Consider the following 21,056-nt stretch of genomic DNA (forward strand, 5'->3'; position numbering starts at 1 on the left):
AAACATAAAATACAGATAGAGTTAGGGCTGATTTAGACGGCACGCGAACTCGCATGCGATTTTAGTTACATTGCGGACTGTTGGTTACGTCCAATTCAACCGACCAATCAAAACCCGCAATGGTATGAAACTCGCATCGTCTAAATCAGCCCTAATACAGTTCAGTGAACTAATATAATGAAATTACATGTTACGAACTAGCAAAAAAGGGTGAAATTGACGATTATAATTATTACATGCGATACCTGCCTACTACCTACGTGGAAGGGTGGTATTCTACCTGTCCAATTTCTTGGCCCAATGTGCAATGTTGCGTCTCACTATCTCACTAAGCAAAATGTGAGACGCAAACACACATTGGACAATGAAATTGGACAGGTGAAATACCACCCTTAGTCACAGCAATTTTGTTTTCCTTCGAAAACTATTTGACAAAACGTCTACGCAATACTTTACAAAATACACATCTTGTAGGTCTACCCACTGAATAGCTGGAGAATTTAATACACTCTAGACAAATTTGGAATATATTTAAGTTCAATTCATTAGGGTAAACCCTTTACCAGGCTGACAGTTCAAAAACGACAATCGAATGTCAGTCTTACTGATCGAAAATAGAACACATGTTTAAAGTGCCGTATGTGGAAAATATATATCCCTTAGCCTGGTAAAGGGTTAATAGTCTGTCAAATCAAATTTGTCAGTAAATAAGAACAAAAAAACTATACTCATCCTTTTCTTTTGGGTGCTAGTGTAAGACAAAGATAGTATGATTCTCTCTGATGTTTGAAATGAAACAGTCCTTTGACTAACTATAATTATCAGTGGATATATCGAAATGGCACAGTTAGATGAAAAATTTAAGTAACATTCACATTTTCCAGAAGACTTTATAATTAAATTAATTCCGATTTTGTTTAGATATTACACTATACTGAGTTGATCTTTGAGTAACTTGGTTTCTTCAATCAGCGTCGAGATTTTAGCAGTTCTGAAATGAAAAAAACATGGTTATGGAAACTTCAAAATAATCTATTAATATGACTAAAGTCTCTAAAACACTAGAATCTTATTTTCATATATATTTTTTAAATCTTATTTGTGTAATCTATCTAATACCTTTAAACGAGCCATTCTTGTATATTTATTTATATATTTCGGGGATCTCGGAAACGGCTCTAACGATTTCGATGAAATTTGCTATATGGGGATTTTAGGGGGCGAAAAACCGATCTAGCTAGGTGTTATCCCTGGGTAAACGCGCATTTTTGGGTTTTTATATGTTTTCCGAGCAAAGCTCGGTCTCCCAGATATTATTTTATTATAGCAGTCTTGACTTGTGTCTACTTATTCTCATATCCACTCTCTACAATCCTGCACCATACTAATTGTTACTGTTTAGCCTAATGGTTGACTGGTAGAAAATGCCTTTGTCCTCTTTTTTATAACTTTGTGCAGTAAAGTTTAAATAGATAAAATCTTTGTAACTTTTTAACTCCGGAAACGACCTTGAGAAGAAAAGTAATATTTCCTTAAATAATACTACTGAGATATATATTTATCTTTTTTTTCATTATATTATCCTACACCTTATATACTTAGGGCATACTGAAAATTCCTGGACTGGCCACTTAGAAAAAATAAGTGGTCTCATATATCAGAATCCAGAAACTTTCATAATGTCCCACGTAATTTGACTTACTGTTGCTGCAAGATCGAGGAGATAGTGTCACTGTGAGACTTGCCGAGAGCTATGTCCTTCCGCTTGTATTCGTCTTGCCATTTGTTGAACTGAAATTTGAGCATAACGTTAATTAAACAATAATATAAATATGTATATGGTATACTAGCGACCCGCCCCGGCTTCGCACAGGTATCTTCATATTTCAACCAATTTACAGAAAATCTTAACAAATCATACACATTAAACTTACCTTTAGAATCACTATATTGATAGGCCAAAACCGCATAAAAAATCATTCAGTAGTTTTGGAAATTATCGCGAACATACAGTCATACCGACAGACAGACGTGATGGGAGACTTTGTTTTATAAGGTGTAGTGATTGGTAAATAAATGTGTTAGTAAGAAACAGACAAAAAGGAGAAATTTTCCAAGTTTTGTCAATAATGTGAAGCTGCTCTTAACGCGTCACATGGCGACCCTGCCAGTGCGACAGTATACTAACTTCATCATGCTTGTTGCGGGCGTGTTTCTTAAGCAGTTGTATCTGTTCGGCGATCTGTTCTCCGCTCCGCCGGTAGCGCTCCAGCTCGGCGAGCAGCGCGCGCTCGGCGGCAGTAGCGGGCGCGGACGCGCGCAGCTGGCGGATCACTGCTGAACATCTGGGAAGAAATAGAATAGAATAGAATTTATTTATTTGCCAGAATGCTTATAGTACAAGATGACAAAGGTTTTACATGTAAGTATCAGTATTCAGTCGAAGACACGACATGCAAATAATTGACAATTTAATAATTTTAACATAAAATAAAAGCACAATATTGGGTAAATTTTTCATAGTTAAAAAAAAATGTCATCCACTTGTATCAAATTGAATAGGTATTAAATAATAAAATGTCCAATTAAATAGTAAAATCGATAAATTAAAATATTATATGAAATGTCAAATTACAAAATAATAAATAAATAATAAATATTGGGGACATCTTACACAGATCAAACCTAGCCCCAAACTAAGCAAAGCTTGTACTATGGGTACTAGGCGACGATATACATACTTGTATAGATAAATACATACTTATATACATAGAAAACAACCATGACTCAGGAATAAATATTAGTGTTCATCACACAAATAAATGCCCTTACTGGGATTCGAACCCAGGACCATCGGCTTAGCAGACAGGGTCACTATCCACTAGACCAGACCGGTCGTCGAATAGTAAGATGTGTTTGATCCTTTCGCATTTTCTCAAAGGTTAGCTGAAAGAGATCCCTTTTAGGGATAAGTTCGCCTACATGTACATAACATTTTTATTTTTGTTTTGTTGTTGTCCGTTTTATGTAAACCTGTTTATGTGCAATAAAGTAACATACATACATACATACATACATACATACATGTCAAGAAATATACATAATACTACTTAAAATATTATTCTATCTGCTTTAACAATTTTTGCTCTAAAAATTCCCTTACACTATAAAAGCAATTTTCAGACAGCCATTTTGTAATCTTATTGCTAAATAGGTTACTATCAATTTGCTTTAGCTCATCGGGAAGACTGTTGAATATAGCTATACACATATTGTATGCATTTCTGTGTTATACAGTAGAATGTGAAGGAGGCTGATATAATAAGTTCTTGTATTGCGCTCTCCGATTTCCATTAAATACATCAAATCTCTCTTTAAAGAGTTCAGGGTGCTTTATGACAAACAGACATGCTTTTTGCTAAGCTGGCCAGTTACTGGTGAATTACCCTATAAAATAATAATAAAAAATAAAAATAATTCAGCCTATATACGTCCCACTGCAGGGCACATGCCTCCTCTCACTCGCAAGAGGGCTTGGGCTATAGTCCCCACGCTGGCCCAATGCGGATTGGGGACTTCACATACACCTTTGAATTTCTTCGCGGATGTATGCAGGTAATAAAAAAAAAAATGGTAGTTTAACAGCAATACTTTGGATGATTTAATAAAATTTGTTTAGCAATCATGAGATTGCCGTAGGCTACTTTATGTGTAGGAGTTACCCGTCTATTAGTGTCGTGTCCCGTCTGTTACACAATTAAAATTTACAAAAAATAAACTGGTAATATACATCATCATTCGCTTGCCCTTATCCCATTGTTTTGGGGTCGGCGCAGCATGTCTTTTTCTTCCATACCTCTCTCTCGCCCGTCATCTCATACACTCGCGTTCGTTTCATATCATCTCTCACACAGTCCATCCACCTTTTCCTCGGTTTTCCTCTCCCGTTAATTCCCTCCACATACATTCGTAATACCTTTCACGTCACATGACTTTCATCCCTTCGCATTACATGCCCGTACCACGCGGCTAGGCGATACTGCCGGCCTAGCCAAGGTTACAATCGCTATCGCTTCGACAACGAAAAGCATTATGTCTCTCTATCACTCTTCCATATTAGTGCGACAGTGACAGTTGCGTTTCGATCGCTACGGAGCGTAAGCGATCGGCATCTTGGCTACGCGGCCTGGTAATATACCTGTATTTAATATCGTCTTGGTGTTTTTCAGCAAGAAGTGCCTTTTCCTTGAGCACCGTCGACTGCAGGGTCACGTCTTCGATGTCTCTCTGCAAACATATTCAAAATGATAAAATCAATTAAGTATAGAATAGGCAAATATTGTTTGAGAAGAAAGTTAACTGATTCAATAATAGCTGTTTCCCCAGTGCCCCGTAGCCGCGATACCGCGTCGACTGAAGAGTATGAGTACCAAGAAAGAGATTAATAGTTATTTGTTTTACAAGGGGTTGTTGTTTAACCGCTCGTGCTAAAATTGATACCCGAACGTAGCGAATGGTTGAAAAAGTGGAATCTTGAGCGTTGTGAGGGTTTCAAGGCACGAGGGTTAAACAAAATTTGCCCCCGAGTGATACACAAAATTCTTACCACATCAACCCGAGGAAACTATTCACTGTAAGATATCAAACCAAATCAATTCAAATCAAATCCAAATGAATGTTATTAAATATTTATCATCCAAAATCATCATTTAAATGTCAATTCTACCACCCAACATAAGGAAACAACTCAAAATTTGCATCAGTTTACTTTGCCCCACATGTGGAGAAAATGCAACTTTCTCTTCAGTTTTTGAACAATCAAGAGAGCCTTTACCAGCTGGTGTGTTGAGAATAGTTATTTACGATACAAGTGCGGAAAAGAGGAAATTCGAAACGAATGGCGATCAATTAAAACACGACCGAAGGGAGTGTTTTAAATCGACACGAGTTGCGAATTACCTATTCGCACGTGTATCGTACAACGTTTTAAAGTACATATGGCCCTTTAAACTTTTGACATGGCACGAAAAGTGCTATTTTACGCACTAGTGCGGAAAATAGGGCCATATGTACTGTAAAATATGTATCTATCGTGTAATACTAACCTTCAAGTCCTTGTACCACTTGTCGTGTTGCTTGCTGAGCGACCGCAAGGCTGTCAGCTTCCTCGCGATGGCGTCCGCGGCTCGCTGCTGCCGCGACATGTACTCGCCGCGGAGCTTCAGAGTCGCAGCAGTTAGGAACTGAAAATGAATGCAAAACATGCTTAATAACTGACCATTTTATGACATATACCCGTGTAGCTGTAGTCAAACAAACTGAATTATTGTGGCATTTTTGAACTGTGATATAGAGTATTCATATATCTTTTAGTTGTATTCTGCATTGTATCGATATAGGTATCGATTTAGGTACCTACCCATATCTAAAGTTCCTAAAAACAATTCAAACTGCCACGAGAATTGCGGCCTCTGTAAATAATGTATAGTGTAGCACCAAAGAGTTATTGATTGTATTAATAGAGCGACAATGTCTATAAAAAAAACGGGCAAGTGCGAGTCGGACTCGCGCACGAAGGGTTCCGTACCAGAATGCAAAAAACGGCAAGAAAAAAAACGGTCACCCATCCAAGTACCCACCCCGCCCGACGTTGCTTAACTTCGGTCAAAAATCACGTTTGTTGTATGGGGCCCCACTTAAATCTTTATTTTATTCTGTTTTTAGTATTTGTTGTTATAGCGGCAACAGAAATACATAATCTGTGAAAATTTCAACTGTCTAGCAATCACGGTTCGTGAGATACAGCCTAGTGACAGACAGACGGACGGACGGACAGCGGAGTCTTAGTAATAGGGTCCCGTTTTACCCTTTGGGTACGGAACCCTAAAAAAAACCGGGCAAGTGCGAGTCGGACTCGCGCACGAAGGGTTCCGTACCATAATAAAAAAAAAACGGAAGAAAAATGCAAAAAAAAAACGGTCACCCATCCAAGTACTGACCACGCCCGACGTTGCTTAACTTTGGTCAAAAACGTGCTCCCTAGTTTGACAGATTTGGCAAAAACTTCTTAGATAACAGCCATGGATAAAAGCTTTTAAACATATTTATACTCGGGTCTATCGCGAATTTATTTTGTTACGATTATGTCCGACGTATAAATATGTTTTCATACTTATGTGTTCGAAACGCGAAAGTTTTCAATGTGATGATAGCTTTATAAGCCTTTATAAGATAGAGGGAATATATTTCCCACCCACTTTTGAACTTTATTTCAAAGTGATAGGGCTCAGGGCATAATTTCTGACACCCTTATACCTTATAAAGGGTGAAAATACTAGATATGCCATATTTATTTCATCATCATCATCATCATATCAGCCAGAGGACGTCCACTGCTGGACATAGGCCTCCCCCAAAGAGTGCCACAATGACCGGTCCTGCGCCACCCGCATCCAGCGGACTCCCGCGATCTTTACCATGTCGTCAGTCCACCTTGTGGGGCGTCTACCCACGCTGCGCCTTCCGGTACCTTAAGTGGCAGTGGGCGGGGCACATTGCCCGTAGAACCGATGGCCGTTGGGGCGGAAAGGTTCTCGAGTGGCGACCACGTACCGGAAGGCGCATATTTATTTATTTATTTAGAAATTTAAATCAGGCAACAAAGCCCATATTACAAATACCTTACAGACTAACATACATATGTTTTTTATAAACTTAAAACTAAACACTATTTACTCGACAAAACGGCGTGGCTCCGTTGTATCGGCTGCTCTTGTGTCGGATTCGGCAGTTTGCCCCGGAACCTCCGAAACACCTCTACCTCTAGACTCTCCTTAGGGCTAAATAAATACCATATTTACCTCTAGACTCTCCTTAGGGCTAGGTTCTTCCTTGCTGTTGATGTTGAGGATCGGCTGCGATACGTCTCTGGCCAATACTTCTTGGATAATCGCCGTGAATGACAGCTTTTGCCTCTGAAAAATGTTAAAATATTGCAACAATCAAATAACTGGAGTAATCAACATTATAAACAACCTTAGAGCATTTAGTAACTGGAGACGTCATGGCTGTCATTTTTGTACAAAACAGTCAAATGTATTGCTATTTCTACGTAACGTACAAATAGTCATGTCAGTCCATACAAAAGTTTATACAATTGTGCAAGGTTTTCGGCAGAGGGGTAAGCTCTTAAAGGCGACTCCAGTTATTAAATGCTCTAAGTCAACAACTACTTAATTCCGAATTTTAATTCAAGGCCAACCAAAGATTATCTGAAAATCACTAAGTAATAATTAACGTGAATTCAAGAAAAACAATAAAATGTTATGTCTACGTAGACATTCGGTGTTATCCAATTCCTTTGTTCAATGTGTATTGCGTCTCACATTTTGCTTTAATGAGAGAGTGAGACGCACTGAGATTGGACAAAGAAATTGGACAGGTGGAATAGAGTTAGACCAAGAAAAGTCTGCAACGATTTTGATAATTTCATAGAAATTTGACGTGAAAATAACACTTGTATTGCGTGAGCTATCATCATAGTTGCAGTCTGCACTTCTTGATCTAACTCTACCAAAGAGAATAGAGTGAATAGAGGTGGATTGTCAAAGGTATGGTGCAATCTATTCGAGCGATGGCGCCATAACCTTCAGCCTACTCTCGAATAGATGGCGTTAATATTAATATCTCTTCTCTTTGACTCTACGATCCTTAGCGGCAGTTTCGTCATTGTCATATTAGGTCACAGACAAAACATCCTCCAGACTGAGCATAGTCGCGCTACCCCCTCTGCCACGCATACGGTAATTTTACTCCATGTTCGAGTCGAAAGTGTCTTTGTGTGACGTCCGTGTCTTTGAACGGACCAATCACGGCACGGGACTTCGCTCACCTCGTCCCGCGCACCCCCGCACTTTTGGCGTCATCGGTTGCATGAAATAATTGCTCTAAACTCGGTCTAGAGGATTCCTAGTCTATGTATTAGGTAGATTTACCTCTTTCAGTATGTTGTTAATGTCATCCTGTTCCAGAGCCGGGTTCCGTAGCTGCAGCTCTTTGTATAGCTGATCCTCCAAATCATACGGTTCCAACGTCCTGGAATTATATATAAATAGGAAAGTTGTTGTAGATACGCTTAGGTAAGCATGTTCCATCCTATAGTCTGTATCTTTAGGTATTAAAAAAAACCGGCCAAGTGCAAGTCGGACTCGCGTTTCTACGGTTCCGTACATAAGTCCGACTCACACTTGACTGCACATTTCTAATAGGTTTTCCTGTCATCTATAGGTAAAGGACTATTTTGTGTATTTTTTTCAAAATGTTAGACCCAGTAGTTTCGGAGATAAGGGGGGGGGGGGGGGGGAATGATCATTTTTTGGCTATTTTCTTAAATAACTTCGAACCTATGTACCTATTTTAAAATTATAAAAAAAAACATGTCCATCTTTGGGTCACTAATTTACATAATTGTGTACCAAATTTCAACTTAATTGGTCCAGTAGTTTCTGAGAAAATAGGCTGTGACAGACGGACAGACAGACAGACACACGAGTGATCCTATAAGGGTTCCGTTTTTATGTGAACAAAGCCAACACAAATTATATCTAGTAAAGATAAATTGAAAGTAACAAAGATACTAATTAGTAAGTAACAAAATGAGGAATATTAAAGTAAAAATATTAATAATACATTTGTAGGTATTTAAGAAGGCGACAACACGCTCACTCAATAGACTCGAAATATCTCTGCACTACATTACGTCTCACGTTAGGGATTCTACAGTTGAATATATCAATATCAAATTCTTTAGACAACTCGTTAAGGTTACGACTGGCGCGCGTTAAAAAACTATTCTGTCTGTATTTGGAAGATGCATTTTTGATTGCTAATGGGGGATGATACCTTTTAGAACGAGAGGGGGTTTTGAAACACAGTTTACTTAGCAACTCGGGGCAATCGATTACACCATTAGTAATACTTATTAGGTAGCTAATATCGGCTACTTCACGGCGTTTTTGTAAAGGGACAAGGTGATGGTGCTTACATATTTTAAGATAGTTGGAAGAACTGTAGGGATATTTTAATTTAAAGCAAAGGTGTTTTACGATTTTTTGTTGAATGCGTTCGATTCTGTCTATATATGTATGGTAGCAAGGGTTCCAGACCTGAGAGGCATATTCTAACTTACTTCTAACATATGAACAATAAAGCACTTTAAGCGTCTTAGCCTGAGTGAAGTGAATAGAATTGCGCATTATAAAACCTAGTGCTTTATAAGCGCCACTAATAATGCTATTGATGTGATTATCAAAAATCAGTTTTGAGTCGTGCATGACACCTAAATCTCTCATACATGATACTTTGTGAAGAGTTTGGCCCTTTAAGGCATAGTTAGTGTCGATTAAGTTACGTTGGCGTGAGAAGGTCATTGTAAAACATTTAGAGGGATTCAAATCTAATCTGTATAATTGGCAGTAATCGTCAAGGCGTGCAAGGTCAGACTGAAGTAATATAGAGTCAGCAGCAGATTTTATCTTTAAGAAAACCTTCATGTCATCGGCGAAACATAGAAGCTTAGAATGCAGGAGACATTTGTCAATATCATTAATAAATATATTAAAGAGCAATGGCCCTAGTAATGACCCTTGCGGTACCCCACTAGGAACAGTGACCCAGCCAGACATATAATTATTTACCACAACAGCCTGGGTCCTATTCTCGATATAGGATATAAACCATCGCAGTAAATCCCCACTTATCCCGATGTTATTCAGCTTAGATATTAATAAACTGTGGTCAATACGATCGAAACATTTGCTGTAATCAGTATATATTACATCAACTTGGGACCCACTGTCCATAGCATCAGTAACATAATCGTTCAATAGAATAAGATTTGATACTGTAGATCTACGTCGCAAAAACCCGTGTTGATTAGCACTAAAATAGTTACTTAAAGAATTATAGACTTGTTCAAACACAATTTTTTCAAGCACTTTTGATATAATACATAGTTTGGAAATGGGCCTGTAATTCGCAATATCAGTTTTGGGTCCTTTTTTATGTACTGGGGTGATAAAAGCAGACTTCCAAATGGAAGGTATAGAGCACTCTGCGAAGGAACGCTGAAAAAGCATAACTATCGGCCTTGCTAGGTTCTCCGCACATTTAATTAAGAATTGTGCTGGGAGCTGATCGGGGCCTGCGGACTTGGAGGAGTCTAACCTAAGCAATAAGGTGGTGACGAGATCTGGGTCGACCTCAATTGAATTTATGTTGGCGATTGACTCAGTGCTAGAGACAAGTGAGTTACAACTTGTCGAATTAATAGATGGTGAAAAATTGGTAAAAAAATAATCAGAAAAGGCTTCACAAATATCTTGTCCTGTATTAACCGACTGATTTCCATACTTCATACTGCTGGGCAGACCGTGGGAGGTTGATCGTGATTTGACGAATGACCAGAATTGTCTAGGATTACTAGTAATATTTGTTTCAGCACGACGCACAAAAATAGTAAAGCATTCGTGTTCTAATTTACGAACTCTGTCCCGCAACACATTATATGAAATGAAGTCGGAAATATTTTTGTAAGTTCTGTATTTTTTTAAATATTTATATTTTTCTTTTATTGTTTTTTTTAAAGGAACCGAAAACCAAGCGGGATAATTGTCTTTTTTAATATTTTTGCTAGGAATATATTTGTCTCTAAGTCTACGAAAAGTCATGTAAAAGAAATCCAGCGATTGGGCCAGTGAGCGACCAGAAAATTCCTCTTCCCAGCATATAGACCCTAATTCACTATTGATAGATGTATAGTCACCTTTACTCCAATAATATTTAACTAAGGGAGCTGACTGTAGAGGGTTAATCGTAGTATACTCCATTTTAACAATAAGAGGCTCATGATATGGGTCAATAGGTACAAGAGGACTCGTGCAGTGACTAATAGATACAAGGTCATTAGATATAACCAAATCTAATATCTTGCCGAAACGATTTACAATGCCATTGTACTGGTTAAAATTAACAGCGTTAAGTTCGTCAACAAAACTGCACTCGTCGCTACTTACGTAATTAGACGGTACCATAATGGAGTCCTGCGCTGTCCATACAATATTGCTCATGTTAAAATCTCCAATTACCAAGAATTTGTCATCAGGGTTATTTAATACGATATTACTTAAGTTGCTCAGAAAATTATTTAATTGTTGCGAAAAAGTAAAACCATTGTTTTGTTTGCACAGATACAATACGCACAAATGTACTTTTATTGGTCTACCGCGGTTATCCTTGAGTGTGAGCGTAACCCATAAATCCTCTGCAGATGACTGGAAAGAAGGTTGCGGTGTTACCGTCAGTTCACGTCGAGTAGCTATGATTACGCCCCCACCGCGACTTTGTCCCGTTAAGCCGGCGTCCCGATCCCGCCGCCACACAACGTACCTGTCATCAAATAATTCGGAATCCAAAACTCCATCCACTAGCCACGTCTCGGTTAGAGTTACGATGTCAAAAGAGGCCAAACTTAAATTGCGATAAAATGTAAATGTTTTCGATCTAAGCCCCCGAACGTTCTGGTAGTAAATAGAAGGATAATTGTCACCTAACATATCATTAGCCATTTAGATAAAAAGACTAAGTAAAATTGAGTAAACAATAAATTATAGAGGTATTTTAAGCAATGCATACCACCAAAGGACATCAATAAATTAAATAGCAGAGCGCAGTGAAATAGAATGCGTAATTTTATTTTATAGTAGTTATAATCAACCATAGAATGAGTGCCATGAGTGCAAAAGAGAGCATAGACGAGCGAATTGTTAAAGCAATGCAACAGAGTGAAATAAGCATTTTTGAGTGAGCGTGTCGTGCATTCCTGGAAACTGCGCCGGGCAGCAACAAGGTCAAGCGCTAAACAATAAACAGGCCAGGTGTGCCGATCAGCGATGTTCAAACTTTTATCTGTCCGAATTAAATACACAAAACATGTTATGAAATTATACAGTAAATTGTAAACAAGCCAACTTAAGGTAATTTGTTTAAATCGCGCACGTTATTGATAATATGAACTTTAGAGTTATCGAGTAAACAAAATCTACCCCCAAATTGCTTCTTAAGCCAGTGAAGCACGTGAAGCACGTGGTCCGGCTGTGCAAAGCATGATGGCGGGCTACGCTAATTTGAGATAAGATGGCCGACAGTTGTCCCGCTCTAACATAGCTCGCGACTACGTCTGACTCACTGTAACCCACAGACATCTTCCAGACTGAGCATAGTAGCTCTACTCCCCCTGCCAAAAATATGGTAGTTTTACTTTATTTTCGAGTCGAAAGTGTCTTTGTGTGACGTCCGTGTCTTTGGACGGACCAATCACGGCACGGGACCTCGCTCACCTCGTCTCCCGCACCCCCGTATTTTTGGCAGCATCGGTTTCATGAAATAATTGCTCTAAACTCCGTACAGTGGCGTCGGTGCACAGCACCAGCAGCGCGGGCAGCGGCGGCGGCGTGAGCGCCAGGCCGGCGGGCGTCTGTCTCCCTCTAACCTACCTTGACAGTACAGTGGCGTCGGTGCACAGCACCAGCAGCGCGGGCAGCGGCGGCGGCGTGAGCGCCAGGCCGGCGGGCGTCTGTCTCCCTCTAACCTACCTTGACAGTACAGTGGCGTCGGTGCACAGCACCAGCAGCGCGGGCAGCGGCGGCGGCGTGAGCGCCAGGCCGGCGGGCGTCTGTCTCCCTCTAACCTACCTTGACAGTACAGTGGCGTCGGTGCACAGCACCAGCAGCGCGGGCAGCGGCGGCGGCGTGAGCGCCAGGCCGGCGGGCGTCTGTCTCCCTCTAACCTACCTTGACAGTACAGTGGCGTCGGTGCACAGCACCAGCAGCGCGGGCAGCGGCGGCGGCGTGAGCGCCAGGCCGGCGGGCGTCTGTCTCCCTCTAACCTACCTTGACAGTACAGTGGCGTCGGTGCACAGCACCAGCAGCGCGGGCAGCGGCGGCGGCGTGAGCGCCAGGCCGGCGGGCGTCTGTCTCCCTCTAACCTACCTTGACAGTACAGTGGCGTCGGTGCACAGCACCAGCAGCGCGGGCAGCGGCGGCGGCGTGAGCGCCAGGCCGGCGGGCGTCTGTCTCCCTCTAACCTACCTTGACAGTACAGTGGCGTCGGTGCACAGCACCAGCAGCGCGGGCAGCGGCGGCGGCGTGAGCGCCAGGCCGGCGGGCGTCTGTCTCCCTCTAACCTACCTTGACAGTACAGTGGCGTCGGTGCACAGCACCAGCAGCGCGGGCAGCGGCGGCGGCGTGAGCGCCAGGCCGGCGGGCGTCTGTCTCCCTCTAACCTACCTTGACAGTACAGTGGCGTCGGTGCACAGCACCAGCAGCGCGGGCAGCGGCGGCGGCGTGAGCGCCAGGCCGGCGGGCGTCTGTCTCCCTCTAACCTACCTTGACAGTACAGTGGCGTCGGTGCACAGCACCAGCAGCGCGGGCAGCGGCGGCGGCGTGAGCGCCAGGCCGGCGGGCGTCTGTCTCCCTCTAACCTACCTTGACAGTACAGTGGCGTCGGTGCACAGCACCAGCAGCGCGGGCAGCGGCGGCGGCGTGAGCGCCAGGCCGGCGGGCGTCTGTCTCCCTCTAACCTACCTTGACAGTACAGTGGCGTCGGTGCACAGCACCAGCAGCGCCGGCAGCGGCGGCGGCGTGAGCGCCAGGCCGGCGGGCGTCTGTCTCCCTCTAACCTACCTTGACAGTACAGTGGCGTCGGTGCACAGCACCAGCAGCGCCGGCAGCGGCGGCGGCGTGAGCGCCAGGCCGGCGGGCGTCTGTCTCCCTCTAACCTACCTTGACAGTACAGTGGCGTCGGTGCACAGCACCAGCAGCGCCGGCAGCGGCGGCGGCGTGAGCGCCAGGCCGGCGGGCGTCTGTCTCCCTCTAACCTACCTTGACAGTACAGTGGCGTCGGTGCACAGCACCAGCAGCGCCGGCAGCGGCGGCGGCGTGAGCGCCAGGCCGGCGGGCGTCTGTCTCCCTCTAACCTACCTTGACAGTACAGTGGCGTCGGTGCACAGCACCAGCAGCGCCGGCAGCGGCGGCGGCGTGAGCGCCAGGCCGGCGGGCGTCTGTCTCCCTCTAACCTACCTTGACAGTACAGTGGCGTCGGTGCACAGCACCAGCAGCGCCGGCAGCGGCGGCGGCGTGAGCGCCAGGCCGGCGGGCGTCTGTCTCCCTCTAACCTACCTTGACAGTACAGTGGCGTCGGTGCACAGCACCAGCAGCGCCGGCAGCGGCGGCGGCGTGAGCGCCAGGCCGGCGGGCGTCTGTCTCCCTCTAACCTACCTTGACAGTACAGTGGCGTCGGTGCACAGCACCAGCAGCGCCGGCAGCGGCGGCGGCGTGAGCGCCAGGCCGGCGGGCGTCTGTCTCCCTCTAACCTACCTTGACAGTACAGTGGCGTCGGTGCACAGCACCAGCAGCGCGGGCAGCGGCGGCGGCGTGAGCGCCAGGCCGGCGGGCGTCTGTCTCCCTCTAACCTACCTTGACAGTACAGTGGCGTCGGTGCACAGCACCAGCAGCGCCGGCAGCGGCGGCGGCGTGAGCGCCAGGCCGGCGGGCGGCCGCAGCGTGGCGCGCGGCCCCGCCGTGCACACAAGATGGCGGGCGACGCTGGTTCGAGACAAGATGGCCGACAGTTGCGTTTCGCTCTCCGCTGAAACATAAAAGGAAAATAAAATGATTGACAGAATCGTATTATGTTTAACAGTGGTGTTTACAAAGATTGGTCGCCTACACCTACTAAGGTTTACTGTCCCCTTGCCACCTAAAACTACGCCCCCGTCCCGGAATGGGACACCAGTAGTTTTGGTATCTTGGCAACGTTATTTTGGTATGAAGCTTACTGTTCTACATGATAAGGCTTCAATAATCAAGTCATTAATTCCCTGATTCATAAAACTTTTGACGACACAATCAATTTAAAACAACTAAATTTGAAACTTAATCGATTGAAATAAAACTTTTAATTCATCATCTCAAAAATGACATATGCTATCTGAAGAGTTTACCTCGAGCCGCCCGGGTGACTAAAGAACTCCAATTCCATTCTACTTTGAAATTTTATTTTGACAAATCATTCAAGGCGGGTTTTGACGTGTAGGCGGTTATAGAATAAAGCGTAACCTCACCTCATAATAAATGTTACACTTCATACTTTTTGTAGGGTTCCGTATCTCAAACGGAAAAAACGGAAGCCTAATAGGATCACTCATGCTTCTGTCTGTCTGTCCGTCTGTCACAGCCTATTTTCTCGGAAACTACTGGACCAATTAAGTTGAAATTTAGTACACATATGTAAATTAGTGACCCAAAGATGGACATGTAACGTAAACAAATGAATTTTAAACATGGGGAACTTTTAGGGGGTAAATGAGAAAGTTAAAAAATAAAGTTATTCAAAGTATATTGTGTTATATATCAAATGAAAGAGCTCATCGTGAGAATTTCAAATATATTTTTTTGCCAAAAAATGACCACCCCCCCCCCTTTATCTCCGAAACTACCGAGTTTAAAATTATGAAAAATATACACAAAATAGTTTTTTACCTATAGATGACAGGAAAACCTATTAGAAAGGTGCAGCCAAGCGTGAGTCGGACTTAATGTACGGAGTACCCTTGAAACGCGAGTCCGACTCGGACTTGGCCGGTTTTTTTTAATTTAACAAGTATCTTAAATGTTACTTGACATAATACCATTAAAAATTTACCATCATCAGCTAAAGCGTAGTCCTTAAGCTGGTTCAGCACGGGGAGCGTGACGGTGTGGACGCCACCAGCGTGCATGCACGCGTATGTGTTGTTTGTGCACTGGAAACATAGGATATATACAATTTATTTCATTACTTCGACCGCATGCTGTAGATCAGGGGTCTCCAAACTTTTTTAGCTGAGGGCCATATTGCGCCTCAGAAACTATCGCGCGGGCCACCGTCGGTTTTTGCGCCGGGGGAGGGTGTCTGGTTGCTGCTGTTAGGAACAGTTCCACTTTCAATGAATGCTGAAACCCTGGAGCCTGGCTCCCACGGGCCGGACAGTGGGCACTCATTTGGGTGTCCGGATTGGAACGCGTTGCGGGCCGGGGTTTGGAGACCCCTGCTGTAGATTATGCTCGGTCGACAAGCCGCATGTTTAAGAATAAGAAAATAATGTTCAAAAATTTATGAGAGTTAGACCAAGACAATTCTTCAACGATTTTGATAGCACACGCAGTGCAAGTGTTATTAACGTCAAACTTATATGAAATTATGACGTTTAAAATAATACTTGCACTGCGTATGCTATCAAATTCTTTGCAGACTTATCTTGGTGTAACTCTACCATTGATGACAATTAATTACTACCATAAAGGAAATGGCTAAGTAAACACATTATCAAAAAAAAAATTCAAAACAGACGCCGATCTAGGACCATGCATGATTTAAGTCTAACTGCATCTCGCATCACATCTCTAAAGTCTTGCTCAGAGCAAACTTACGGGCACTCTGGACAAGACAGCATATCTGGATACTTACCGGATAGAGATGGACTGGGTACGAGTACTGCATGTCTACATTGTCGTCCGGATTCAGGACTATGCTCAGCTCCACCGCCTCAACCACGTAGAGGGCGTGGCTGTCTTCCTTCTCTGTGGCCTGTGAAATTATCAAATAATACTTTTAAGTTCAGAAATATATGTTGCTGTCGTCCGCTGGAGGATACATTGCTAGAAGACTATCATCATTCTCTTGCCCTTGTCCCATTCACTTCATCCCGACCCCGTCATCTCATCATTCACTTGCGTTCGTTTCATAAATCACAGTCCATCCACCTTTTCCTCGGTTTTCCTCTCCACATTCATTCGTAATACCTTTCTCATCACATGAATTTCATCCCTTCGCATCACATGCCCGTACCATGCTAAGCGATTCGCCCTTACTTTTTCTACATTGCTAGAAGACTATACTGAATAGTAATTTAGTTGTACTTACGATGGGTAATAACAGGCAATGGAATAATTGTGCAAAACAAGTAGCCACCACAACTAAAGGTGGCATGTCTTTACTGTTGGATAAAGCTGTGATGGAACAGGACTCGGAGCCGTAGTTGTCATCCGCTGGAGTGTACATTGCTAGACTACACTGTATTCTAATATAGTTGTACTTACATTGGGTAGGAGAAGGCAGTGGTACAGCTGAGCTGAACAAGTAGCCACCACAACTAAAGGTGGCATGTCTTTACTGTTGGATAAAGCTGTGATGGAACAGGACTCGGAGCCGTAGTTGTCATCCGCTGGAGGGTACATTGCTAATGGACCCGTCAGTTTGTGCTGCAGTCTGAAATAGTAACATTAGTAACACATTTCATACTATAAGTAATTTATATATAACATATTATCGCTTGATGTTCCAGATTGTAAATTGAAACCATTCGACGTGATTTAGAGAATTTCGCAGGAGTGTCGCTTACGGAACACCACTATTTCAATAATTCTAAAAACAGTGTCAAATTAAAAAGTAAATTTTAGTAAACGAAACTCTAAACTCTTGCGCCATACTTAAGCTTCATTGCTGGTTGAAGACCTTTCCAAATTGGGTTTGAATCAAATGCAATCGCGTCGCGACATCGTATGTCTCTTCATAATTTGGCTTAGTGTTAGTATTAACACTTACACCAAAAAAAGTGCAAGAAAAGCTGTGTCTCCCAAACTGTCCAGGAGAGGTCGTGATGCTAGTAGACAGGCTGGCTTAAGCCCGATGGTGAATATAAATAGACTTACGTTTTAGCTTCCAAGTCACACTCCATCATATATACGTCTCCGTTTCCCCTCAAAATTAGGAGACTATCGGATCCAGGTGTAGTAGTGAAGTCCACGGCCGTGTCTCCCAAGCTGTCCAGGATAGGTCGTGATGCTAGGAGACCGGCCGGCTTAGGTCCAACGGTGAAGATCTTGACGAGCTTCGGACCGGATTTTAGGGCGATGTTGTATAGCCTGGAATTCAAGGATTTCGATTTTAGAACAGACGGTTATGATGAAATCGTGAATTGCTGGTTAAGCAGCATAATAAGTTACTTCACTTCTTTTGAGAAGTAAACGAAAAAGTCATCATCTTGCGAGTTTACCAACGGCATGTTACAACAAATATGTACCTATCATCGTATGCGATTTAAAAAAAAACTCAATAGATGATGGAAATGGTCACAACAAGCGTAAAACAGCACGGCTCCTGTTACCTTCGCAGTACATCACTTGCGTTGCGTTGATCCTAGAAACTTCTAAATGCTGGCTGTAATGTGTTCTATTATACGGATTATACCTCATAAGCACTGGTGGCCTAGCGGTAAGAGCGTGCGACTTTCAATCCGGAGGTCGCGTTCAAACCCCGGCTTGTAGCTATGAGTTTTTCGGAACTTATGAAAGAAATATCATTTGATATTTACCAGTCGCTTTTCGGTGAAGGAAAACACCGTGAGGAAACCGGACTGATCCCAATAAGGCCTAGTTTCCCCTCTGGGTTGGAAGGTCAGATGGCAGTAGCTTTCGTTAAAACTAGTGCCTACGTCAATTCTTGGGATTAGTTGCCAAGCGGACCCCAGGCTTCCCATGAGCCGTGGCAAAATGCCGGGATAACGCGAGGAAGAAGATACCTCCTATGGTAGGTTCCTCTATTGTACATTAGTAGAGGTAATGGTCCGCCGGCATAAGCAATAATAATAGATTGTATTTATGTGTTTGTTTGGATCAAATGTGCTGGGGTTTACATTACCTGATGGTGTTATCAGAGACCAGGACCCACAAGTGCGACAGTGAGCTGGAGTGCCACTGCACACGGCGCACTTCTCCCTGCGAATACAGGAACCGTTCGTCCAGAGAGAAACTCCTGAAAAGAAACGAGTCTGTTTAAAATTTGCATACAGGACAAACCATATTATAATATAAAGGACCGATCGCGTCCGGAACACTACGCTGCGCTCCAAAACCCGCATTGCTGAGGTTGGCATAAAACCGCCAGGCTTAAATGGGACTGGCCCGGCCACGTACATCCGTTCCGCCCCAATTTTGGGGAAAGCCATAAGCCGCGCGTGGCGCTGTCGCCACCTAGCGGCCATATCTGTGCTGATCGTAACAGACGCGTTTTGTTAGAGAGTGAGTCTTCTGTACCTAGTACTATTATTTATTCTGTGATAAACGGCAGTGAAAGGTACAAACACCAGCCAAAAACTTGTAGTATTTATATTCGGGCCGATCTCAGGCAGTCACGTATGTACCTAATTCACACATCTATGAAAGGCAAAGGTAAGGAAATCAATCTACATGTATCAAAAAGTATCCGTCAAAAAACCTTAAATAGGTGGCGCTATAATACTTTGAATATTTGATAAATATATTCAAATCATTGACAGCCGACTTCCCTCCGTAAATAACGCCTACGTCCTTAGCTACTCTAGCGCTACTCTGGAGAGATTTGGAACTATTATTATTTACTGCTGACTGCTGGACACTTTAACAACTGTTCTACCATAAGAGATTTCGCTCCTTTTACTCTATACTCCATCTCTACATATATTTTTAGCTATTTGGTTGGTCAGCAACAAACAGACAAGCGACAATCTTTTCGGCATAGCATTTTAATAATATTTTCAATGTTGCCAAAGTGAGAAAACTTATTTTTTTACGTCTAGCCTGAAGCGATCTGTGACAGCGAAACAAAAAGGCAACTGTCACTCTCACTTGCATATCTATTAGTCAAATATTTGTCGCGTTATCGCGTGGCTGCGTCATCGAGAACAATAGCAGACAATAGATAAAATAAAGGACGTCACGCTATTCACACACGTGAAAGAAAACTCATATTCAAACGTCCCCTAACACCCCACCAAAGAGAATAGAGTGTATAGAGGCGGATTGTCAAAGTAAATTATGTAGCCACTGTAAATGTACTGCCATCTTTCGACAGAAGATTAAACCTGTTAGAACGCCACTTGATCATTATTCTTTCACTGATATGTGACGACTGTAGGCCAAAGGTATGGTGCAATCTTTTCAAGCGATGGCGTCATAACCTTTGGCCTACAGTCGAGTAGATGGCGTTAATTTCAATATTTAACAAGTTAACACATATCAGTGAAAGAATAATGATTAAAGTCAAATGGCATTCTAACAGGTTTAATCTTCTGTCGAAAGATGGCAGTAAATGTACTGTAGCTATATAATTTACCATGACAGTAGCTCTCTATTTCAAATTCTCTTTGACCCCACCTAAATAAAAATCATAATTTTCACCCAAAGATCCGGTGGCCGGTGTCCGCACCATTATGATCGGGGTAAAAAAAGAACCATTCATATTCTCGTGATAAATACGAAGGAAGGTCTCACCCTTGGCTTTGATAATAATTTGATTATGGCAGCCATTTTTGTTTGCAAGGGTTAATCGGACGTTCGGAAATTGTGGTTGCGTTGAAAAAAGGAGTTCCATGGGAGTTGGGGAAAAGTAAAATTTTAATACTGTCGAACATCCATAATTTAATCAAGCATTGCTTTCTATTATTGTATGGGTACCTATGCTTATCTTAAGGTGTAAGTCTGACTTAACTATAACCTACACATGTAAAGGTGTTCAATTTAGTAATATGTGATTGAATTGTGTCTGCTACTGTAACCTGAGTTAGTATAATATACGCAGTAAATTTCAAAGATTCATTTGTTTTAAATCATGTCAAATGTGTCAGTTTTGACATTGATTGTCAGTTTTGTTATAACTTTCCACTAGAAAATTCTTATTCATAACGTCGCTAGAAAATGGCTTTGCGGGTAAGAAATGTATTTATTTATTTATTTATTTGAGATCTATTTTATCAGGCAGATTGTTTATTCTATTTATTATTACAGATTAGTCTTTAAGGATAAAATTTAAAAGTTAAAATTGTAACTTCTGCCCAACACACACGGAAATCACAGCTTGATGCTGAACATATCACTGTGTGAAATATAAAACTTAGTTTCATTATTTTTTACAAAGAAAATCAA

General features: G+C 42.5%; 1 protein-coding gene across 1 annotated transcript in view; it reads right to left on the reverse strand.

Annotated features, from left to right (window-relative positions):
• The window catches only part of LOC134800376 (nuclear pore complex protein Nup88), a 73,974-nt gene continuing 52,918 nt past the window's right edge, over positions 1 to 21,056 (reverse strand). The window contains exons 3-15 of the mRNA XM_063772876.1: positions 18,796 to 18,909; positions 17,808 to 18,020; positions 17,196 to 17,364; positions 16,564 to 16,683; positions 15,760 to 15,859; positions 14,532 to 14,703; positions 7,995 to 8,094; positions 6,861 to 6,974; positions 5,106 to 5,243; positions 4,199 to 4,287; positions 2,189 to 2,345; positions 1,703 to 1,791; positions 1 to 991 (exon numbers count right to left, since the gene is read on the reverse strand). Coding sequence (XP_063628946.1) covers positions 925 to 991; positions 1,703 to 1,791; positions 2,189 to 2,345; positions 4,199 to 4,287; positions 5,106 to 5,243; positions 6,861 to 6,974; positions 7,995 to 8,094; positions 14,532 to 14,703; positions 15,760 to 15,859; positions 16,564 to 16,683; positions 17,196 to 17,364; positions 17,808 to 18,020; positions 18,796 to 18,909 — 1,642 coding nt within the window. The 3' untranslated portion in view covers positions 1 to 924. The remainder of the gene's footprint in view (positions 992 to 1,702; positions 1,792 to 2,188; positions 2,346 to 4,198; positions 4,288 to 5,105; positions 5,244 to 6,860; positions 6,975 to 7,994; positions 8,095 to 14,531; positions 14,704 to 15,759; positions 15,860 to 16,563; positions 16,684 to 17,195; positions 17,365 to 17,807; positions 18,021 to 18,795; positions 18,910 to 21,056) is intronic.

The sequence above is a fragment of the Cydia splendana genome, chromosome 19, assembly GCF_910591565.1.
Source record: "Cydia splendana chromosome 19, ilCydSple1.2, whole genome shotgun sequence".
NCBI lineage: Eukaryota > Metazoa > Arthropoda > Insecta > Lepidoptera > Tortricidae > Cydia > Cydia splendana.